This window comes from Taudactylus pleione, unplaced genomic scaffold (genome assembly GCF_031769625.1).
Source record: "Taudactylus pleione unplaced genomic scaffold, aTauple2 ptg000093l, whole genome shotgun sequence".
Taxonomy (NCBI): Eukaryota; Metazoa; Chordata; class Amphibia; order Anura; family Myobatrachidae; genus Taudactylus; species Taudactylus pleione.
Window position 1 is genome coordinate 10135267 of NW_028284495.1, and position 20308 is coordinate 10155574.

Consider the following 20308-nt stretch of genomic DNA (forward strand, 5'->3'; position numbering starts at 1 on the left):
CGGGCATTCTATTAGGTAAATAATCCCCTTGCTGAAGCAGGTCATGTTGCTCCTAATGGTCCATTTGAAACCATTAGATGTTGAGATGATAGTACGTATAGGTTTTGTGGCCCTTTTCCCCGTAGTGGTGCATGCTAAGCATTGTCCACAAAAATAGAAACCTCCTTTTGTAGCTTCCTTCTGGTTGCCCCATAAACTCGTGAGCGTGGCTTGTGTGGGTTTGGTTGCAGCTATATGATTACTGACCAATCTTGTTTTGAAGTCTGCTGCTTTTCGGAATACTACTTTCGGGGCCTTTGGTAGTACTTCCGCTAGAGTGTGGTCCTGAAATAATATTGGCCAGTGTTTCTTAATGATCTGTCTGACATGATTAGCTTGGCTATTATAATCTGTAAAGAAATATATATATTTATTTTCTTCTACTGTGTTTTGTTTGTCCTTATATTGTAGTAATTGATTTCTCTCCATATTTTTGAATTTATTGAATGCTAGGTCTATTGTGGTTGTGTTGTACCTTTTTTCCTGTAATTGTGCTTTTAGTTTCTGTCCTTGTTCTATGTAATCATCAGCTCTTGAGCAATTCCTTTTGATCCTTTGGAACTGGCTGACTGGAATGCTGTCAAGCCAGTCCGGGTGGTGTCCTCTAGTGGCCAATATAAAACTATTAACGTCCACGGATTTGTGGTGGGTATTGGTGTGGATCTGATTGTCTGTAATAATGATATTAAGGTCAAGAAACGTTACTTGTGTTTTGCTGAAATTGGTGGTGAATTGGAGGTTATGATTGTTTTTGTTAATATAACTGGTAAATTGCTGTAATGATGTCTCATCTCCTTGCCAGATATTGAAAACATCATCTATATACCTGGTCCAGAGGACAAGGTTTGCGTCAAGCTCGCGATTGGCCCATATGTGATGATCCTCCCAATGGCTCATAAATAAATTCGCGTAGCTCGGCGCAAACCTCGTCCCCATAGCGGTCCCAGTCACCTGTAGATAAAACTCGCTATTGTACCACAAATAGTTATGGTTAAGTATGTACATAATACTGCTGATAATGAAGTCTCCCTGTTCTGGTGTCATGGACGGATCATGGTCAAGGAAGTGTTTTGCGCTCTGTATCCCCAATGAGTGTTCAATGACTGAGTATAAGGAGGTCACATCACTGGTGCCTAGCCAGTAGTCTCCTTTCCACTTAATGTTTTTCAATTTGCACAGGATGTCGATAGTATCTCTTATATAAGATTTCTGTGATTTTACATACGGTTGTAAGAAACTATCCACATACTGCGACAAATTGGATGACATAGATTTTATCCCCGAAATGATGGGTCTACCCAGAGGATTAAGTGGATCCTTGTGCAACTTCGGCCAATAATAAAATACCGGGATTACAGGGTGGGGCGTGTCCAAAAACTCAAATTCCTTAATAGTAAGTATTCCTTTGTTCAGACCTTCTTTGAGATGTTTTCTTAGCTGTTCCTGGAACTCTTGTGTGGGGTCTTGTTTGAGGTGTTTGTAAGTAGTAGTGTCTTGTAGTATTCTCATGGCCTCTATATGGTAGGTGTTCTTATCCAAAATCACTATACCCCCTCCCTTGTCTGCTGGTTTGATGATTATCTCTCGATTGTTCTTGAGATCTTGTAATGCCTCATTTTCTTTTTTTGTTATGTTCAATTGTTTTTGTTTCAGCTTGTTGTCACTAAGTGAACAAAGGTCTCTTTCCAATAAACTGGTAAATGTATTTATATGGTGTCCTGATATGTATGTGGGGTAAAAACGTGATTGAGGTTTAAAGTCAGTGTGTCGATACGTGTCAGATAATGGTACATGTTGGATTGATGGAGTCTTTTGAAAAAAAAAATTTAAAGTCAGCTTTCTAGTAAACTTATGTATGTCCAAATAAGTGTTAAACTTATTTGGTTTGGTGATGGGAGCAAATTTAAGGCCTTTGTCCAAAACTGCTATGTGTTCTTTAGTGAGCTCCATGTTGCTCAAGTTGAATATGCCCTGTCCCTTATGTGCTCTTGTTTTGAGTGATGTCTTTTGGTGTTTCTCTCCTCCTCTGCAACCCCTTCTAGTTTTCTTTTTATGGGTCTGTTTGGTTGGTGTTGGGAATTTGTTGCTTGTCCTAAAAAAAGAGGGTCTACACATGATGTGTTTGAATGTCTTGATTCACTGTTTATTATAGAGTCCAATATAGGTCTATGCTGTTCGTTTGATATTTGTATGGGGTTCTCTTTAAGACTGTGTGTGCTGATGTTAGCTAGCTCTGGTGCTATATCGAACCAGCCTTGTTCCAATGATTGTCTCGCTAAATTGTCGCTGGACTCTTCTTCCTCTATATCATATATTGAAAATGAGTTGGTGTCACTGGTAGTGGTATCTCCACTTTCTGAAGATGATCGTGGACTGAATTGTTGGTCTATTTTAGTGATTTGGCCTCCTGTTCCTGAGTGCAACCTAGTCATATATTCCTGGTACGTGAGGTTGAGTTTTTTGTAAATAGGGGTGTTGGTTTTCCCTTCTTTGTTTCTTTGATGGTGATATTTTTGTGATGTTTGCTTCCTGGTTAATATGTTCGTGGATAGTGGTTTGTGTGTCAGAGATTTGCCTTTGCTTTTATTATTAGTAATGCCTAACCGATCTCTTAAAATCTTGTCTTTTTTAATGGAAACCAATTTGTCCTCTCCTTGACATAATTTGCTGGTGGTTAGTTTGATTAATGCTTGGAATTCTTTATCTTGCTCGTATGGAGCCAGTAATTTGTTTAATCTGTCTATTTCACTACCTAGATTGATGAGTTCTTTGGATTGTGTCTCTATCAGTAATTCAAGTAATTTCATAGAACAGTCTGATAAAGTGAATTCCCATTGTTTAATGAATTCAGTGTCATTTTTATGATGGGCTGGTGTTTTTTTAATCCTGAGTCCTTTAGGTACTACCCTGTTTTTGAGGTACCATTTAAGTGTCTCAGTGTCCCACCATAATTTATTCTCTTTCGTTATGGTTTTCTCGAATAATGTAAAGGTTGAGAAAAAATTTTCTACATCAGGAGTGGGTGTTTTAGTTGCCGTTAGTTGTGAAAAGAGTGTCTGTGCCCTTTATTCTCTAACACTGTTGATGTTCAGTATGCCCATCTGTGTGTGTCTAATGTTGCCCTTGCTGCAAGTGTGGTGGACACTAGATATATTGCAAACAAATTACAACACTGCGCACTGGGCTCCTAACTACTTGTTTGCGGTGAGCCGCTGATAGTAAAAAAAGGGGGAGTGTCCTCCCTCTTAAAGTATGTCACAAAAGGGGGGGGATACAATATGCGCTCAACCAATGAAGGTGTGAAAGAGTACTGTGGGATTCAATGAAAATAGATCAAGATGATGTGCACACATAAATAACAATCATGTTCAGATATATATCCACTAATTCCATGTTCAGATATATTCAGTACAAGATTCTACACTGAGACCTGAGATTGATATCGAGCACATCACGTGACCGGCGAGTCACACGTGACGCAACAAGCGCACAACCCGGAAGCAGCAGGGAGCTGAGGACGCCGCACACGAATCAGGAAGAGGAGACGGAGCACGGGAGGAGGAGGGATCCAGCCACACGCAGCATCAGGACAGGTGAGTCTCCTGTACGGAGGGGGACGCGGACAGTGATCGGGCACGGTTGACTCCAGCCTTTCCCCTCCAGTGACAGGGTGCCGCCAGGCTCAACATCCTGAGTGCGGGATAGTTCTTTGGATTAGACCTATCACCCGCTCTGGAACTAGCCGACTGCACCCAGTCCGGAGTCCCTGCACTGACCTACTGTGTGGTTTTTCTCCTACCCGGGCAGAAGACCAAGCACACCTGCAACAGGCATTACCAACATCCTATTAGACTTGGTGCTTAGTCCATTTATTTACAATAGTGTCACATCATCAGCGGGACACCGCTATCCAACTGGACACAATACACCCTCATCATCGATCAATAGGGTCTTACCACCATTAGCATTGTGCTGACTAACGATCTGAGCACAGAACATTTGTGGTTGCTAGCAGCAACACTATATATCATCCATTGAGTTTGTCCTACGGATTTAGTAGGCAACACTTCATGCGATACATATTGTTATATGTTGTTACACTGTATATCCTATAGTAAAATTTGTTTTATCTAATCTACCATTTACTATGATTGTTATTTATGTGTGCACATCATCTTGATCTATTTTCATTGAATCCCACAGTACTCTTTCACACCTTCATTGTTTGAGCGCAGATTGTATCCCCCCCTTTTGTGATATACTTTAAGAGGGAGGACACTCCCCCTTTTTTTACTATCAGCGGCTCACCGCAAACAAGTAGTTAGGAGCCCAGTGCGCAGTGTTGTAATTTGTTTGCAATATATCTAGTGTCCACTACACTTGCAGCAAGGGCAACATTAGACACACACAGATGGGCATACTGAACATCAACAGTGTTAGAGAACAAAGGGCACAGACACTCTTTTCACAACTAATGGCAACTAAAACACCCACTCCCGATGTTGAAATTTTTTTCTCAACCTTTACATTATTCGAGAAAACCATAACGAAAGAGAATAAATTATGGTGGGACACTGAGACACTTAAATGGTACCTCAAAAACAGGGTAGTACCTAAAGGACTCAGGATTAAAAAAACACCAGCCCATCATAAAAATGACACTGAATTCATTAAACAATGGGAATTCACTTTATCAGACTGTTCTATGAAATTACTTGAATTACTGATAGAGACACAATCCAAAGAACTCATCAATCTAGGTAGTGAAATAGACAGATTAAACAAATTACTGGCTCCATACGAGCAAGATAAAGAAGATAAATTCAAGATAAAGAATTCCAAGCATTAATCAAACTAACCACCAGCAAATTACGTCAAGGAGAGGACAAATTGGTTTCCATTAAAAAAGACAAGATTTTAAGGGATCGGTTAGGCATTACTAAAAATAAAAGCAAAGGCAAATCTCTGACACACAAACCACTATCCACGGTTTACTAGAAAGCTGACTTTAAAAAAAAATTTTCAGAAGACTCCATCAATCCAACATGTACCATTATCTGACACGTATCGACACACTGACTTTAAACCTCAATCACGTTTTTACCCCACATACATATCAGGACACCATATAAATACATTTACCAGTTTATTGGAAAGAGACCTTTGTTCACTTAGTGACAACAAGCTGAAACAAACACAATTGAACATAACAAAAAAATAAAATGAGGCATTACAAGATCTCAAGAACAATCGAGAGATAATCATCAAACCAGCAGACAAGGGAGGGGGTATAGTGATTTTGGATAAGAACACCTACCATATAGAGGCCACGAGAATACTACAAGACACTACTACTTACAAACACCTCAAACAAGACCCCACACAAGAGTTCCAGGAACAGCTAAGAAAACATCTCAAAGAAGGTCTGAACAAAGGAATACTTACTATTAAGGAATTTGAGTTTTTGGACACGCCCCACCCTGTAATCCCGGTATTTTATTATTTGCTGAAGTTGCACAAGGATCCACTTAATCCTCCGGGTAGACCCATCATTTCGGGGATAAAATCTATGTCATCCAAATTGTCGCAGTATGTGGATAGTTTCTTACAACCGTATGTAAAATCACGGAAATCTTATATAAGAGATACTATCGACATCCTGTGCAAATTGAAAAACATTAAATGGAAAGGAGACTACTGGCTAGGCACCAGTGATGTGACCTCCTTATACTCAGTCATTGAACACTCATTGGGGATACAGAGCGCAAAACACTTCCTTGAAAATGATCCGTCCATGACACCAGAACAGAGAGACTTCATTATCAGCAGTATTATGTACATACTTACACATAACTATTTGTGGTACAATAGCGAGTTTTATCTACAGGTGACTGGGACCGCTATGGGGATGAGGTTTGCGCCGAGCTACGCGAATTTATTTATGAGCCATTGGGAGGATCATCACATATGGGCCAATCGCGAGCTCGACGCAAACCTCGTCCTCTGGACCAGGTATATAGATGATGTTTTCAATATCTGGCAAGGAGATGAGACATCATTACAGCAATTTACCAGTTATATTAACAAAAACAATCATAACCTCCAATTCACCACCAATTTCAGCAAAACACAAGTAACGTTTCTTGACCTTAATATCATTATTACAGACAATCAGATCCACACCAATACCCACCACAAATCCGTGGACGTTAATAGTTTTATATTGGCCACTAGTGGACACCACCCGGACTGGCTTAACAGCATTCCAGTCAGCCAGTTCCAAAGGATCAAAAGGAATTGCTCAAGAGCTGATGATTACATAGAACAAGGACAGAAACTAAAAGCACAATTACAGGAAAAAAAGGTACAACACAACCACAATAGACCTAGCATTCAATAAATTCAAAAATATGGAGAGAAATCAATTACTACAATATAAGGACAAACAAAACACAGTAGAAGAAAAGAAAGATATATATTTCTTTACAGATTATAATAGCCAAGCTAATCATGTCAGACAGATCATTAAGAAACACTGGCCAATATTATTTCAGGACCACACTCTAGCGGAAGTACTACCAAAGGCCCCGAAAGTGGTATTCCGAAAAGCAGCAGACCTCAAAACAAGATTGGTCAGTAATCATATAGCTGCAACCAAACCCACACAAGCCACGCTCACGAGTTTATGGGGCAACCAGAAGGAAGCTACAAAAGGAGGTTTCTATTTTTGTGGACAATGCTTAGCATGCACCACTACGGGGAAAAGGGCCACAAAACCTATACGTACTATCATCTCAACATCTAATGGTTTCAAATGGACCATTAGGAGCAACATGACCTGCTTCAGCAAGGGGACTATTTACCTAATAGAATGCCCGTGTAAAGTTTGCCGCACTAAAACTGGTAACACCGAACTGGAGGGGGGGTGACCGCATCACACAGATTAGCAGAGAAGAATTGAGGGATATGATCACCATGGACACTCTGACCCCCAAAGGTCTAAATATAGTCAACGAGGTGAGGTCTATTTTATGTGACTAATTACATGTCACAATACATCCTACAGATATCTTTAATAATCATTTACACACTTAGTTATGTATAGGACTTGATGCTTATGCATCAATTCCATTTTACCTTTTACAAAAACAACAACATCCACCATATAAAATACTGCTTTCAGTCACTGTAAGAACTATAAGAATTAGTAATTGTTCCCTAATAGTCAGAAATATAATAATTCTATCTACAGGGTAAACAGACAAATTCAATGCTTAATATCATACAGTAAACAATATTTAAATACACTGATATATATTGATTAAAACGGATGATACAGCATACCATATTAAAGTACATTCATGAGCCGTTGACAGGTATTGCTTGCGGCTACCATCAGGGGAAGTATTTGCATCTTAACAGTGTAATGTCTAGCAAATTAGATTTGCAGATCCATCCTTATGCACAATGATTGACATGTCTGAAACCAATTAAAAAGATTGACAAGGACCAATCATGGTGAGAGGCGGGGGATCACCATACATGATATACCCTGCCCACTCTACATGAATCACTTTTACTCCCAGAGGAAGACCACAAAGTGGTCGAAACGCGTTGGGGGACAGTATATCCACTAATTCCATGTTCAGATATATTCAGTACAAGATTCTACACTGAGACCTGAGATTGATATCGAGCACATCACGTGACCGGCGAGTCACACGTGACGCAACAAGCGCACAACCCGGAAGCAGCAGGGAGCTGAGGACGCCGCACACGAATCAGGAAGAGGAGATGGAGCACGGGAGGAGGAGGGATCGAGCCACACGCAGCATCAGGACAGGTGAGTCTCCGTACAGAGGGGGACGCGGACAGTGATCGGGCACGGTTGACTCCAGCCTTTCCCCTCCAGTGACAGGGTGCCGCCAGGCTCAACATCCTGAGTGCGGGATAGTTCTTTGGATTAGACCTATCACCCACTCGGGAATTAGCCGACTGCACCCAGTCTGGAGTCCCTGCACTGACCTACTGTGTGGTTTTTCTCCTACCCGGGCAGAAGACCAAGCACACCTGCAACAGGCATTACCAACATCCTATTAGACTTGGTGCTTAGTCCATTTATTTACAATAGTGTCACATCATCAGCGGGACGCCGGTATCCAACTGGACACAATACATCCTCATCATCGATCAATAGGGTCTTACCACCATTAGCATTGTGCTGACTAACGATCTGAGCACAGAACATTTGTGGTTTCTAGCAGCAACACTATATATCATCCATTGAGTTTGTCCTACGGATTTAGTAGGCAACACTTCATGCGATACATATTGTTATATGTTATTACACTGTATATCCTATAGTAAAATTTGTTTTATCTAATCTACCATTTACTATGATTGTTATTTATGTGTGCACATCATCTTGATCTATTTTCACTGAATCCCACAGTACTCTTTCACACCTTCATTGGTTGAGCGCAGATTGTATTCCCCCCCCTTTTGTGGAATAAATGATGTGCACTGTGTAAGAAACTTCTTTGGCTCAAGGAAATCTAAAGAGAGGCAAAAGACTTAAGGCCCCCATACATCAGAGATTGATTGCAGCAATCGTGCAATTTGCAATCGATTGTGTATAAAAATCTTTCCCTTTTTCAATCGATTGCAGATTGCAGAATTGCCACAATTGTTTGAAAAAGGGAAAGATTTTTATACACAATCGATTGCAAATTGCACGATTGCTGCAATCAATCTCTGATGTACTGTATGGGGGCCTTTACACCAGTTCACAATAGCTTTTCCTGTACTTCCCTAATAAACACAACTGTTCTGTCAAATAAGAAGCAGTGATGATAAATGGCTGAGGAAGCACTGGCTAGTTCCAGAGACAATTTTACACATACATATAAGAGCCCGAGGGTTCATGTGGGCATTATACAAAGGTGCAGCAGTATATAGTGCTGGAAATTTGGTGCATTTTGATCAGGGATGTGAGAAAAATACAGACAGGGGAGGCAGTGCCTCACCTGCCAGACACTTTTTACTCCAAAGTTTTGACTAAAAAAATTATTAGACTAATACATGGAGGATATTTATATTTTCTTTATTTTTTTATCCTTTCTATTGTCATAACTTTGGAGTAAACCTAAGTATGACAGGAAAGGCTCTGTATACCTGCTTCACCTCACCGCACATCACTGCTAAGAAGTGTATAGATGTTTATAGTTACAAATGTATATTTAATTAGGGCAGCACAGTGCCACTGTAGTTAACACTGCTCTCTGTGGAGTTTACATGTTCTACCAGTGTTTGCATGGGTTTCCTCCCAGTGATCCAATTTCCTCCCACTGATCCAATTTCCTCCCACAGTCCAAATACATACTGATAGGTTAATTGGCTGCTGACAAAATGGATACTAGTGTTTGTGTTTGTGCGGAAAATGATTTTGACTTTAAACTCCAGTTGCGACATGTCCTTGTGAATGATTAAACATTCCCTATTTAACACTGTGCAATATGATGTTAAGAAATATGTAATGTGTAATAAATAAATAAATAATTTTTTATTATTTACTCTAAAAAGAGGTACAGTACCTGAAATGTGATTATGTCAATGTGAATAAAGTTGATAAACAAAAGCAATCTCTATATAGAGCACTTATAAGAAAAATGTTTCTTGTTAATGTTTTCTGAGCAGGGCAGAACTATTGGAGGCAATGGAGGCGCTGGCCCCGGGCTCCAGCTCTGAACGGGCACCTCCTCCATTGTCCACAACATATTCACCCCACTTAGCACTGTAACTATGTACCCGGACTGTATCGTCATGGACTCCCAATACATGGCACCCCTTCCGGAACCTGAGAAGCCACCATACACTAGTGGAGAGCTCCATGTCAGACCATCAGCTGCTGCCTTCATCTGTCTACAGCCTGTCTGCATGCAAACTGCTACATTACAGTGTTAGTGGCTGTGACGGGGGAGCACCAAATTATAACTTGCCTCCAGGCGTCAGGGATGAATTTACGTCACTATTTTTGAGGCCCTATTGGTACATTTTCTGGCAATAAATGGCTAAAGAGAAGATTTATGTGTCTTCTTAGTGAAATAAGTTTAAAAACAAATGACTATTTTGAAGTCAGAGAGGATATGTTTCCTTGTGTTAGTCGCCAGTGGAAATAGATTTAGTAAGGTTGAGCTCAACTTCATCTGGATCAGCAATATGCAGAAGGAAAGCAGTAGTTACAATACAATGTATCACACATATTTACTGTAATTTAGGATTGAGTTCTATTAGAAAAAATATCTGAAATAAGTAGATTATTCATGATGTACCTGTTCCTCCATTGGGCAGCTCTGTGGCATTGAAAATGAACTGTGTGAAAAAGTACTAATATTATATGTTTACAATTACAGTGTCCATAGCCTAATAAGATACACTACAGCTTGTATTAATGTTTGCGTTACCTGGGGGGTTTCTCTTGTAGCCATGTTTTATAGACATCACTGTGAGAAGGTAAGTAGTCCAGGCTTTCATGAGTTCCCATGAGATCCTTCTTCTGTTGGCTTCTGTTAGAGGACGCCCTATGAATTTTCCCATCTTCCAGATCTTCAGTAGCTTGTTTTCTGCTTTTTGTTGAAGACATAATTCAGTTACTTAAATGCACTTCCAGTTTACACACTGTCTGTTATCTGGTCATCCTACAGAGATACCACTGAGCCAGACAGACCTCGCACAGCAATGCCCTACTGCAGAGACTGACGATCAGAAGTACATCAGTAATGTAACACTAATCATGTTTTGTCATGACAGGGATTGGCCATATTTGTTTTGATGTGATGTGTTAATGTGACATACTCCTTCTATTCTGTTTAATCTAGATCAGAACTTTAGACTTCTAATGTAAAATAGTCATTATCAAGATAATTAATGGATTATGTTAGTAGTAACCTTGACTTGAACTTGTGTATATTAATTAATTATGCACGTACTCCAAATGTCTAGTAATAATATCGACATATTTTAAAAAACAATAATTCTTCCCACTATCGCATTTAGGTCATTAGTAGAGTTGCTTGAAACAGTAACATCCCCAATTCAAACAAATGGGTCATAAAAGAACAAAGTGAAGACAGGTCCACAAGAGTTATGGCATTACATAGGAATCACTGACCAAGTCACGGGAATAAGTGTTTAGTACATGACTAAAATAACAGAGCTATGTAAAGTCTATTCTATTACAGTTGGGTTTAAGTGCAATGTCACCAAGATCACAGACATTTGACTGCTAAGCATTGGAAGACTTGACAGGTGGTCATATAACTCATCCTTCAACAAACATATGAATGCACATTTAGTGCTACCCCAAATCACTCTACAGCCCTGATTGCTTGTTTCCAACAGTCCTGAAAGGAAGAAAAGTAACAAAAGAAAACTAAGGTCAGCATTACCCAATGGGTTGATGGGCATGGCACTGACGTTGTCCATGTGGTTTTTCCTTTACAACTAAAAGATCTGAACCTAACTGATAAATTATGTGATGCTCTGGAAAGACGCTTGAGGCAGCATCTCCCACCCCCACAAACAAGCCATCATTTCCCTTTATTGTGGAAGAATGGTGGTACATCTGTGCTGTGTAATTCCAGTCCATACTGTTCACACATGGTGACCCAATGACCTACTGTATAAAGTGACTTAATATTAGTGTTTCCATTAGTGTCCTCTAACTGTACATGGCTTTATTGTGTATATTTCATGATGAGCATTTTCTTTGCTCATCATACAAGTTATGATGAGATCAAATGAATGACAAGGACAATACACATGGATAACGTCAGTGCCATGCTGCTCATTAAACCATTAGGCAATGGTCACCTTAGTTTTCTTTTGTTACTGCTCTTCCTTTCATGACTTGGCTGTAAAATGGCCTCTGTTCACTGCTATGACTGTAAGGACATCCTCACAAAGATCTAAGGATAAAATAGGAGTGAGGTTACCATAAGATTTATAAAAAAAGGGACAGACAAGATGGGCTAGGTGGTTCTTATCTGCCATCAAATGCTATGTTTCTATGACTTGGTGAACATGTGCATTTTATGCTTCATCACATTCATTATGAAGCTCACAATTAGGCTCATAATGGGGTCTATTTACTAAGCCTCGGAAGGAGATAAAGTGAATGGAGGTAAGGTGCCAGCCAATCAGCTGCTAAATGTAATTTTTCAAACACAGCCTATAAGATTGCAGTTAGGAGCTGATTGGCTGGTACCTTTTCATACAAGGCTTAGTAAATATTCACCAATGAATCCAATGAAGCATAAAATGCAGCTTCTTTGCTCTATGAAAAGCTCTATAAACCCTTGCAGGTGAAGGGCATGACCCCAAATTTACAGAGACCACTCACTCACACAAGCAGGTGCAAAACCCTATAGCTGTCACATTGGGCTGGATAGCAGAGGTTTGTGAACATCATTACTTTTTCTGGTCAGAAATTATCCCAATGTGTTATACAGCCAAAATAACCAAAACTTTCACTAAAAGCTATAAAAATACTGTAAATACACATGTACCAATATAACGTTCTCTGAGCAAACTAAGGGCCTGATTCAGACCCGGACGCAAGTGGCCGTTCGTACGTTAGACGAACGTAAAGAAATATTTAAATTCAGGCACACGCTCGTATTTTCGTTCGCATCAAAACATCCTCCCAAAACTCAGGCGACCCCTCCTCTAACTAATGAGCGTGCCAAATAGCGAGCGTACATCCCCAAAGTGGCTTGAAGGGAACGCACGCACTAGTACTACCCGGAAGTTGGCAAGAGACATTTCGATTAACTGCTCGTTTATTCTGCCTACCTCCCTCAATCGTAACATGCCAATCAATATATCAATTAGCTTAATTGGTTTTTTAAAATTTTTTACACAATGCAATAAACTTTATTTATGTCCGTGTTTGTGTTTACCCGCAGAATACGTACGGCTTAAACATTCGCTTTTATTTGTCAAAATACATGTTAACCCCTATAAAATAATTGGTATATTTGTTTTTAGCCCCGCATATTTCATGGAGTTCATTTTTTAATGTAAATTAGCTTACGCATGTCACTGCATTAAGCCTATCATAAGTCTCCTCAGATTTCTGGCCCTGTCGAACACATGACTCATACACTAACCAATAGAATTGCTCCTGTTAATATCCTAAATACATTAGCCAATCAGAAAATTTTTGAGCACTTTATCAAAAATGATTTTTTGCCAAAACTCCATTGCCATCATGAGAGCCTCCGCATTCACCAGGCGCGAGCTGCAGGTGCTTACGGAGGTGATGGATCGGCGGATAACCAGCCAGCCTCCACCCATCACCAACCGGGAGAAGCGATCCGCATATGCGGAGGTTCGGGCCCGCCTGCGCTCCTACGGCTCACGCCGCCATATCGGGCAGCTGGAGCGCAGGTGGTCGGACCTGCAACGGCGGACGCCCCGCTTGCTGGCATGCTTTCGCATGCAGATCGCTGCGAGTAAGTTTAATGGATTGTGGTTTTCATGTTTGTCTTTGTGGCCCTAACAGCATGGCCATGTTTTCCGTGTCTTTCATCTTTATTCATTCTCCTCATATCTGCATGGCCATGTTTTCCCTGTCTTTCATCTTTATTCATTCTCCTCATATCTGCATGGCCATGTTTTCCCTGTCTTTCATCTTTATTCATTCTCCTCATATCTGCATGGCCATGTTTTCCCTGTCTTTCATATTTATTCATTCTTTTTTTTTTTTTTTTTTCTTTTGGTTTGGGGGTGCATTTGAGGTCAATAGGGTGGGGGATTATGTCCGTCTAGCCCGGGATGTCAAACGGCAGTAAGTAAACACTTGACCACCCTAAAACCAACAACCCAATCAAATAAAATTAATGGTTCCAATTTAACCCACAGATGGCAAGACTTCAAATATCGGCTGAAACAAAAAATGGCACACAGGGCTAGGCATGCAAGGGGGACAGGTGTAGGTCCCACCCCTGTGTCATTGGAGTTTACAGATTTAGAAGAGCTGGCACAGGGGTGTGTGCAGCCTGTGGAGGTGTTTGGCGTGTCCAACATGGATACGGACATGCCAGACTTTGCGGCTCCTCATGTTGTCCCAGGTAAATGTTGTGATGTCACCAACTTTGAAATGTTATTGTGCCAATATGTAGATTCTAATGTGACTCTTTTCTCATTTTTCCAACAGAGACACAGGCGGATGAGTCTGCTCCAGAGGGGAGCCTTGGCCGCAGAATTTCTGCTGGCTCTGCAGGAGAGGAACCAGTACATCCGGCTGAGGACCCTGCAGAAGCCAGTCCAGGGCAATCCCCCTCGCAGGCAGTGTCCCTCCTCACAGAACTCAATTTAAAATCGGATTTCCATACGGAGATTCTGCAGAGGATGGACGCCAGTCTGGTACGGGTGGCTGAGGCCCTGGAGCAAAATGCTACGGCCAACGTGACCATTGGTCAGGCCCTGGCAGAAAATACCAGGGCCAACATCCGCATCGCCACTGCCCTGGAGCAGCTAGTTCGCCAGCACATGGTGGAGCCGACCTCCCTTCCTGCCGGAACATCAGGATCCTCCACCTCTGGCACAACATCAGCCAATCCTCCAAATGTGCCTAGCCATGTGCCTAGTCCAGAGGCCACAACATCTGCCTCTGGACAGGCCAGCCCGATGACATCCCGGACCCGGTCTGGCGCCCTCCCTCCCCCAGCCAAACGGGCGAAAAAACGGTGACACCATTGGCTACTTTTCCCACACTCCTTCTGTGCTTGCCTCATATTCCTTTCTGGCCAAAACTTCCCTCTCCTTTCTTGTGAATTGTTTTTAATTTTTAAATTTACGTTTATTCAAAAATTATTGTTTGCACAATTAATAAATATTGTGGAACACTGCCCAAAATGTTGTAGTTCAATATGTTTTTTTTTAATGGGTGGATACAAATAAATTTTGCAGAAATGTACGACTTTGTATTCTGACATTCTTTACAAAATGGGTTACTTTTAATCCGGGCCCACAAGCCAACAACGTTCTAAAACACAAATTACACATTGTAAAAAAAGTTCTCTTTAAGGAACGTTTTAAACATTACCTAAGGAGTAAAAAACACCTTGAAAACACAAAAAGAGGGACCAAACCTAAACATGATGACATTATTGTTACAATAGTCCAAAAACGAACACATTGCGGCCATGCGCGTTTAGTCAACATCGGAACGCAACGAGCGTACTGCCTCTAACGAACGGTTCTGAATCAGGGCCTAAATTTGTTATGTGTATCTTACAATTTAAATGTAAAATTTAACAGAAGCAACCTCTCCTCTAAAATAATGTATTTTTTTTTAAATAAACAGTTTATTATTGTTAGTGTAGTATATTATTATTTTTTTAAATAATTGTAATCATACATACAATGCATGCCAAACCATAGCAAGTACTATCTATTCAGGGGTGTATTAAGAGAGGAAGGGGCCCGTGTGCAGTATCCTTCCGGGGCGCCCTTCTCTCTACCCGGTGGCCAGCAGCTAACTGAGCGTAGCAGTAGATTTGTTCAGTGAAGCCACCACCGACGCGGGACTCCAAAGATGCAAGCATTGAATAATGGGTGCAGGGTTTGCTGTGCTGCCCCCCTACACCCATTATAGATACTCCCCCATTATAGATACCTAGTACAGAGGGGAAAATGAGATGGAGAGAAGAGACTGGACAATGGCCCTCATTCAGAGGCAGTCGCAAGAAGCGATTGCTCTCTCTGAATGAGGACGGGCGCTTTTTTTTTTGTGCAGCCTCCTGGTCGCCAGCCAAGCTGTGGGTTACCACCCACAGCTTAGCGACCGACCAGGTTGATGGTCGTGATGGTCAAGGCCATCGCGACCATCGGGGCTTGTGACGAAACCCTAAGGTTGGGTCTCGGCAACCGCAAGCCCCAGGGAGCTTCCTGCTCTAATCGAGCAGGAAACTCCACACTGACATCACTGCTGATGTCAGTGCGGCCGCCCACAAAACGGCAAGCATTCCATCAGGAACGCCTCCGTTTGTGTAACCACCCCCCCGCCCCGCCTACAAAACGGGGCGCGCTGTCGGTCAACATCGACAGCCGCCCCTTTTGTAGTGAGCTCCAGAGCAAGACAGTTTCTCTCTCACTCCGGGGCTTGCGCACACGCAATGCGGCCGCTGCGTGTGTGCAGGACCAAAACATCGAGCCGGTTGTGAGCGCTCAGCGCTTGCGAGCGACTCTGAATGAGGTCCAGTGTATCTAACTAGGACCAGACTCAGAAAAAGACACCAACTAGAGGCTTCTCTGATCTTCTTCGGCTCCTGCACATGTGCGGATCTGCAAACATCAGAGATTTACATAAATAGAAAATGTACGTAAATCTCTGAATTAGGCCCATAATGACAGTGCTTTTTTTCCAATGGTACTCAACACTACACAATAATGGAACCTTCTTTTTGTATCATATGTAATTATTAAAACTAGTATTGGAAACATGAAGAGAACAGTTGAATTATTTCAAAAGTGAACAAAATAATGGTCTGTAGACTTATTATGAGCATAGTAGCTGCTATAACTTGTATTACATTGCACCTTTAGGCGAATATTAGCACTTTTCTGTCTCAGCACGTCACCTTGTTTCATAGACAAAAAGCACTGCATACTGATGTAATGATCACATGACACTAAATTGTGTCACGTGATTGGTTGTATTTTATATACCTATGTCCACTCTGATGAATACAAATGTATATCCATTGAAGATACTTCTTGTCTCAAACATCATCATTTTACTCTGTAAACTCTGCTACTCAATCTTATACATTGCTTCACGGAGCCGTTTCCCGTATTGAGGTACAATATACCAATTTGTATCAAGAGACAGAGATAGACATAACAAGGTAAAGCATATATCACTTTATTGTATGTGCTGTCTGGGCATGGAATAATACAGACGGTGTAATGGTTAGCGTTACCGCCTCACAGCACTGAGGTCGTGGGTTTGATTCCCACCATGGCCCTAACTGTGTGGAGTTTGTATATTCTCCCTGTGCGTGCGTGGGTTTCCTCCGGGTGCTCTGGCTTCCTCCCACACTCCAAAAATATACTGGTAGGTTAATTGGCTCCAAAAAAAAACATAAAAATGAACCCTAGTGTGTGTGTGAGCATGTGATAGGGAATATAGATTGTAAGCTCCTCTGGGGCAGGGACTGATGTGAATGGCCAACTATTCTCTGTAAAGCGCTGCGGAATATGTGTACGCTATATAAATAACTGGTAATAAATAAATAAATAACTACCTTAAAGTATTCTGTGTTGACCAGTAGCTTTGACACAGAGAGTTAGTGGCATCAGTCTTGTAATTCTTTTCAGGAACTACAAATAGTTACAAGTAACTAGGCACATGGTGCAGTAAATGTGACTTAGCATGTTGTATGTGTACACCAGGATTGTATGTAAAAGAACCAGATAACTCAGGTGCAGCATCACAGATTAGTACAGTGTTCTTCACTGTAAACAAGGGAGAAAATCACATCAGTGATTTTTTGTGTATCTAGCAGCCTACAGTATAAGGGGTATGACTATCATTAGTACATGCCCCACTGGACCGATATGCCCTGGGGCGACCTGACAAAAAACATATGTATCATATGTTACTATGGGGCCCATTTATCATTGTATATTTGCGGCTTAATCCCCGTTTTCGGGGGTTTACTGCAAATATTAAGTTTCCAAAAAAAGGAAAAAGACCCGCACAGATCCTTTTATATAGTATATCCTTCCCCAATATTCAATTCATGAAAGAAATACACCACCAAAATAAGGGGAGGTGCACCCAGGAATAATAATATAAACACAATTCAAAAAGAAGACCAAGTATTCCTATAATGGGGCACTCACGGATTAATAAAGTTAAGGGGTATAACATAAGTGACCCATATACTATGTTAAAATATAACTTTTAATAAACCCTTAAAATAAGGTCAGCAAAATATTAAAACTCAAAATATAAACCAAAACGTGTTGTTAATTAATGTGTCATATATATTATTTATTTATTTATTTATTTATTTATTAATGTATGTAATAGTTATTAATAAAAATGTGTTAGTGAATTAAAAAGTTGGTGTCTCCACACTTAATGATTCATTCAATTGCCACAGACTTGGGAGACAATGGAGGCGCCTGCTGCCGGGCTCCAGCTCTGAAGGGGCACCTCCTCCATTGTCCACAACATATTCACCACACTTAGCGCTGTAACTATGTACCCGGAGTGTACCGTCACGGCCGCCCAATACATTGCACCCCTTCCCGGCACCTGAGAAGCCACCATACACTAGTGGAGAGCTCCTTGTCAGACCAACAGCTGCTGCCTTCACCTATCTATAGGCTCTCAACATGCGTATTGCTACATTACAGTGTCATCGGCTGTGACGGAGGGGCACCAAATTATAACTTGCCTCCGGGCATCTGGGATGAACTTACGCCACTGTATAGTATTATGTCCTAAATGGCCAACTATTTCATTCCGGTATGAAGTAATTATCACACTAAATAGTGTTATCTATTAATAAAGGACTGTTATTTCAGAAACACAAAGATCCAACAGTTAAATACTGCAGGGGCTGATAGAGTTAGATATAGGAAAAGTCCACTATATCACAGATATAAGATATACAGTCAGGTGCATAAATATTGGGACATTGACAGAATTTTCATATTTTGGCCTCTATTCACCACCACAATGGCTTTGAAATGAAACAAACAAGATGTGCTTTAACTGCAGACTTTCAGAACTAATTTGAGGGTAATTACATCCAAATCAGGTGAACAGTGTAGGAATTACAACGGTTTGTATATGTGCCTCCCACTTTTTAAGGGGCCAAAAGTAATGGGACTATCAACTCAAAAGCTATTTCATGGACAGGTGTGGGCTATTCCCTCGTTATTTCATTATTAATTAAGCAGGTAAAAGGTCTGGAGCTGATTCTAGGTGTGACATTTGCATTTGGAATCAGTTGCTGTCGACTCTCAATATGAGATCCAAAGAGCTGTCACTATCAGTGAAGCAAGCCATCATTACGCTGAAAAATCAAAACAAACCGATCAGAGAGATAGCAAAAACATTAGGTTGGCCAAATCAACTGTTTGGAACATTCTTAAAAAGAAAGAACGCACCGGAGAGCTCAGCAACACCAAAAGATCCGGAAGACCACGGAAAACAACTGTGGTGGATGACAGAAGAATTATTTCCCTGATGAAGAAAAACCCCTTCACAACAGTTGGCCAAATCAAGAACACTCTCCAGGACGTAGGTGTATATGTGTCAAAGTCAACAATCAAGAGAAGACTTCACAAGAGTGAATATAGAGGGTGGTTTACAAGATGTAAACCATTGGTGAGCCACAAAAACAGGAAGACCAGATTAGAGTTTGCCAAACAACATCTAAAAAAGCCATTACAGTTCTGGAACAACATCCTATGGACAGATGAGACAAAGATCAACTTGTACCAGAGTGATGAGAAGAGAAGAGTATGGAGAAGGAAAGGAACTCATGATCCAAAACATACCACCTCATCAGTGAAGCATGGTGGTGGTAGTGTCATGGCATGGGCTTGTATGGCTGCCAATGGAACTGGTTCCCTTGTATTTATTGATGATGTGACTGCTGACAAAAGCAGCAGAATGAATTCTGAAGTGTTTCAGGCAATATTATATGCTCATATTCAGTCAAATGCTTCAGAACTCATTGGACAGCGCTTCACAGTGTAGATGGACAATGACCCGAAGCATACTGCAAAAGCAACCAAAGAGTTTTTTAAGGCTAAAAAGTGGAATGTTATGCAATGGCCAAGTCAATCCCCTGACCTGAATCCGATTGAGCATGCATTTCACTTGATGAAGACAAAACTGAAGGCAAAATGCCCCAAAAACAAGCAGGACCTGAAGACATTTGCAGTAGAGGCCTGGCAGAGCATCACCAGGGATGAAACCCAGCGTCTGGTGATGTCTATGCGTTCCAGACTTCAGGCTGTAATTGCCTGCAAAGGATTTGCAACAAAGTATTAAAAAGTGAAAGTTAGATTTAGGATTGTTTAGTTTCTCCCATTACTTTTGGCCCCTTAAAAAGTGGGAGGCACATATGGAAACCGATGTAATTCCTACACCGTTCACCTGATTTGGAAGTAATTACCCTCAAATTATATCTGAAAGTCTGCAGTTAAAGCACATCTTGTTTGTTTCATTTCAAAGCCA

The 20308-nt window shown here is 41.0% G+C and overlaps 1 protein-coding gene across 1 annotated transcript in view; it reads right to left on the reverse strand.

Annotated features, from left to right (window-relative positions):
• LOC148526824 (chloride channel protein C-like) overlaps window positions 1–20308 on the reverse strand; it is a 307419-nt gene that overhangs the window by 250307 nt on the left and 36804 nt on the right. Inside the window, exon 3 of the mRNA XM_088469768.1 lies at window positions 10503–10664. Coding sequence (XP_088325894.1) covers window positions 10503–10664 — 162 coding nt within the window. The remainder of the gene's footprint in view (window positions 1–10502; window positions 10665–20308) is intronic.